General features: G+C 43.4%; 1 protein-coding gene across 1 annotated transcript in view; it reads right to left on the reverse strand.

Moving 5' to 3' along the window:
• Window positions 1-3088, reverse strand: part of ZRSR2 (zinc finger CCCH-type, RNA binding motif and serine/arginine rich 2) — a 28616-nt gene extending 25528 nt beyond the window's left edge. Inside the window, exon 1 of the mRNA XM_081807977.1 lies at window positions 3004-3088. Coding sequence (XP_081664103.1) covers window positions 3004-3088 — 85 coding nt within the window. The remainder of the gene's footprint in view (window positions 1-3003) is intronic.
• Between the last annotated feature and the right edge of the window lie 1400 nt (window positions 3089-4488).

Below are 4488 nucleotides of genomic sequence, written 5' to 3' on the forward strand. Positions count from 1 at the left end.
ACCAGGGGCCCGTGGTGACTGTTGCCTTAGTGAAGACAACTTTTGCCAAGGGTTTGTTCTGATAAGGATAATTCACATTTTTGTTCTGTCCTCCCATCCTCTTCCTCCATGTTAACAAAATACAGATTGAAATGATATCTTGGTAGTTGCTCATACTTTCCCTCAAAATAGGAAGAGGATTAAGTGTTCTGACTAACAGTGCTTTCATTTTCAGGGGAAAATGAAATAAACAGAAACAGTGATTTTATCAACCATGGTTTCAGTGAGCAGAGGTACACTGTCATTATGAAGGAGTCACTACTACATTGCTGACGAGCACCAAAATCTCTTTAGATACCATAATGATAATGTGCTTGGTTTTAGTTCTTATTTATATGACTAGTCCTGGCTTTGATTTATTTTGTGTTTGTACCACCCTATGTCTCCAGCCTCAGGGGTGTCCCTCTTTCAACTCCTGAAACACAGAAAGCACGTTCCTGCTCCTCCTCGTCAGAAATCAATTTCCCCTCATTCAACTTCCCCCTTATCTATAAGTCTTGGGCTTAATTGCCACCTTCTCAGTAAAATGTTCTCTGGCTACTCTCTTATAATATGATCCCCTCTTCTTATTTTTTAATCATAACACTCTGATCTTTTTCTTTTGAAAGATTTATTACACTGGTATGGTTATTATTATATTCATATGAAGGGTAGCAGAATATGCCACTGTAGGAAAGGACAAAATAATTTTTCCCTCTACACTTCTAGGTCCTTAGGTGAGACCCCCCCCGCCACTGTAATAAAAAGACAGATTAATAGAAGAAAAAAATTTTTTTAATTACCTACTTCCTGACCAGAGATCCACAAAGATATGAGACTCAAAAGGCAGCCAGGTGATTGAGGCTTAAATACAACTGGAGCTAAGGAATGGGACAGGGCTCTGAGGCTTCAAAGTGGAGGAAGGCAATTCACGGGAAGGTGAGAAGAGGAAATGTATGGAGAGCCAAGTTTGCCTTCCCAAGCAGGTAAGTCTAATGAAAAATCTGTCTGTGGTAATAGCTCTCTTCCTGGTATAGCCCCCTTTCTTAATGTAAATTTCCCTGACAAAAGGATAACATCTACTCTTTCAGAGCTTCTCCTGTGTCTGCAGTTTCTCAAAATAATCCTTATGCCAAAGAGGCATATTTTGGGGTGGTGAAGGGTAGCATAATATACCATCCCATATGTCTCTTTGGCATAAGGATTATTTTGAGCCAATTATTTTGGAAACAGCAGACATGGGAGAAGCTCTGAAAACTGAGTAGAAGTTACCCTTTTTGTCAGGGAAATTTACATTTACAAGGGAAATCTCCATGTGTACGGGTGTCTCCCTCTCTGTACTAGGAAGAGGATGACTCTAAGTCACCAGAAGCTCTCATAGGAGGAGGCTGGACTTAAATCTACATTACAACCATGCCCTTGTTTACTGTGCTTTGCTTGGTAACCTCCCATAGCTGACCCCCCTCAACATCTCTTGTCTTTAGCTGAAGATGGTATTTAAGGTGATGGCTTGGGCCATCTTGGAGAGTTTCTCAGCTTTCTTTTTTTTTTTTTTTTTAAATGTTTTATTTATTTATTCATGAGAGCCAGAGAGAGAGAGAGAGAGGCAGAGGCAGAGGGAGAAGCAGGCTCCCCGCCCAGCAGGGAACCTGATGCGGGACTCGATCCCAGGACCCTGGGATCATGACCTGAGCCGAAGGCAGACGCTCAACCATCTGAGCCACCCAGGTGCCCCTCTCAGCTTTCTTAGGTCTCTCCCATGTATACAGGAGGTGTACATGTTACTGAACTTGTATTTGTTTTTCTCTTGTTAATCTGTCCTTTATTATGGGTGGTCTCAGCCAAGAACTCAGAAGGGTAGAGGGAAAATTATGTGTTCTCCCCTATACATATACACATAATTATCTGCCTCCCCCACTGCTCTGCAATCTACAAGTGAGCTGGCTTTCAATCACTGCTTGTGCACTGAATGTATAAGATAAAGAGCATCCCTGGGAAGGTTCCTGTCCCGTTTTATCTTTATTCCTCTTATCCTACTGACCACCGCATTGCTTTTTCTTTAAGGATCTTTCAGGTTTATCTCTTCCTTGCCTTGCCCATGACCAGCAGCCCAGTTCAGGCCCCTACACCCTGGACTTCCTACCATACTCCTTGGTTTCTTTTCCTGTTCTCTCATTCCCCTCTACTCCATCTTCCCAAACTTTGGTTTTGACATTTTCTCCCACTGCTCTGACCTCTTTCTTTTGAACTCACATCATGTTCACTCTTGCCCTTTTCACACCCAACCATTGCTCCTTCAGTGTGCATTTGCTTTATCTGCTCACGGGGCCTGTGTCAAGGCCTCAGTCTTAGGGCCTGGTGCCAGGCAAAAAGAAGGCACTCAATGCTTATTTTACTGACATAGAAAACCAAACAAGTTGATACCAAGGCTCTCTACCCTTACCTCACACCCACAGTCTCTTCAACCAGGCAAGCAGGTTTAGGTCAGAAAACTTCCTTTGTTCCGTAGGAGCCAAGGGCAGGCCACCCCAAGATGGCCTACTTTGGCATGAACATTATTTTGAGTTAAAAGCAATCCAAACCCAGGAGATTCAGGAAAAGTTCTTTACCTCCCCTTCAACAGCCTGCTTTACCAGGAAGGGAGCTATTAACAGAGATTCCTCTTTACCTAGGGAACTCATCTGCATAAAAAGACAACCTCTGTTTTCCAAACACTTCCTTTCACCTTCTTGCTAATGGTCTTTCTCCCCTTTGTGTCCTCAGGCCTCTATCCCTCTCTTTAGTTCAAATAAGCCTCAGGTTGCCTCCTTGTCTTTGGAATTTCCATGTCTGTGTGGATTCCCCTTACATATGCTATTAAATTTGATGTTCTCTTGTTAATCTTTCTCATGTCAATTTGATTCTTAGTCTGGCTAGGACCTTGAAGGGTAGAAGAACTTCCTCCTCCCCAACAGTTGGCGTAGTCTGCAGGATACTTTAACTCACTGGACATCACGTGCCCCAACGCTGCCACAGCTGAGAGCTTGGGACATCTGACGTTCAGCTGGCAGAAGGTGAGATTTCTTACCATGTCAGCCTCCCAGAATCTCTATCTGCAGAGTCCGATGGAGTGAGAATGGTGACAGTCCTTTTTCTCTCTAAATTAGATTAGCAGGAGAAAATATTTGTGGAAAATATTTGTCTTTTGGCCTAGTGACTGGTTAAATTTGATAGAATACTCTGGTTACCGATCCATTTCCTCCCAGAGATGGTCTTTGTTTTCTTTTGTCTGTATCATTTGAGGCACACTTGAGGTAAAGGCTGTTGCTAAGGGACATTTTGGAAGCCAAAGCCACAAAACTGGTGGGCACAGGCTGAGCACTTAAAAGCTATTAAAGCACTTACCACCTCAAGAAGACTCCCATGACAGGATAAGTTGGTCACAGAATGGGTTAGATTGACACTAGGTCACCTGCCAACCTCAAGAAAACCGTGTAACAAAGTATACTGTAAAACAACCCAGTCCCCAACCCTGTGGCACATCCTTCTTAGGTATTAGTGTGTCTCTTAAGAGACCCAAGGCTTAGCCAAGACTGTTAGCATGAGAATATTTCTCCTTTCTTTTGTTCTATGTCCTAAGAGCTTGGCTTTGTGACCAATGAGAACATTCTCTTTGGTCTCCACCATCCAGAGGGTGCACTTGCCAGTGTGCACCTTGGCGGCCAGTTAAACAGACTGGGGATTGAACTCAGACACTCTCTCTCTCTGTCCAGCTGTATCAGCTCTCCAGGGTGTTGGACATGAGAGGTTCCAGCCCATAGGAACCTCTGTCATCCCAATCCTTGTTGCCTGTTAGTGCTGGAAAGTCCCATTCCAGTACCATCTATCCAGTGTCATAGATTAGTGGGTATGTGACTGAAGACATCTTACAATTTTGTGGGAGACTGGAGACCCCGTTCTCACCACACCATATTTTCTGCCTGTGCAACAAAGGTCTTTGCTTTCCTTCTTTTTTTAAGACTTTATTTATTTTAGAGAGAGAGTGAGGGAAGGAGCAGAGGGAGAGGGACAAGCAGATTCTATACTGAGTGCAGAGCCCCACGCGGGGCTCGATCCCATGACCCTGAGATCATGACCTGAGCCCAAATCAGGAGTCAGACACCTAACCAACTGAGCCACTCAGGCGCCCCAGGTCTTTGCTTTCTTAGACTAATTTTGGGAGTAAACTTCTGGATCACAGGGACAAGTCACCTATGCCCTCCTTGGATGCATCTTGCATACATCTTCGGTTACGCCATTAAGGCTTATTGGTTTGAGTTGCTATTAATAGATCCTACTCATCAATGGCCAGACAATGGAACCTCTAAATTGGCTATATTTAAAAGAAAAATTTTCTTTATACAGAGCTCTCACTTGTCTTATTAGTATAACAGCTAGTCTTAGGGACTCCCTTGACAAGATAAAATCACAGAAATTAGATTTAAGAATTTC

This window comes from Leptonychotes weddellii, chromosome X (genome assembly GCF_054177405.1).
Source record: "Leptonychotes weddellii isolate Sample4059 chromosome X, ASM5417740v2, whole genome shotgun sequence".
In the NCBI taxonomy this organism is placed as follows: Eukaryota; Metazoa; Chordata; class Mammalia; order Carnivora; family Phocidae; genus Leptonychotes; species Leptonychotes weddellii.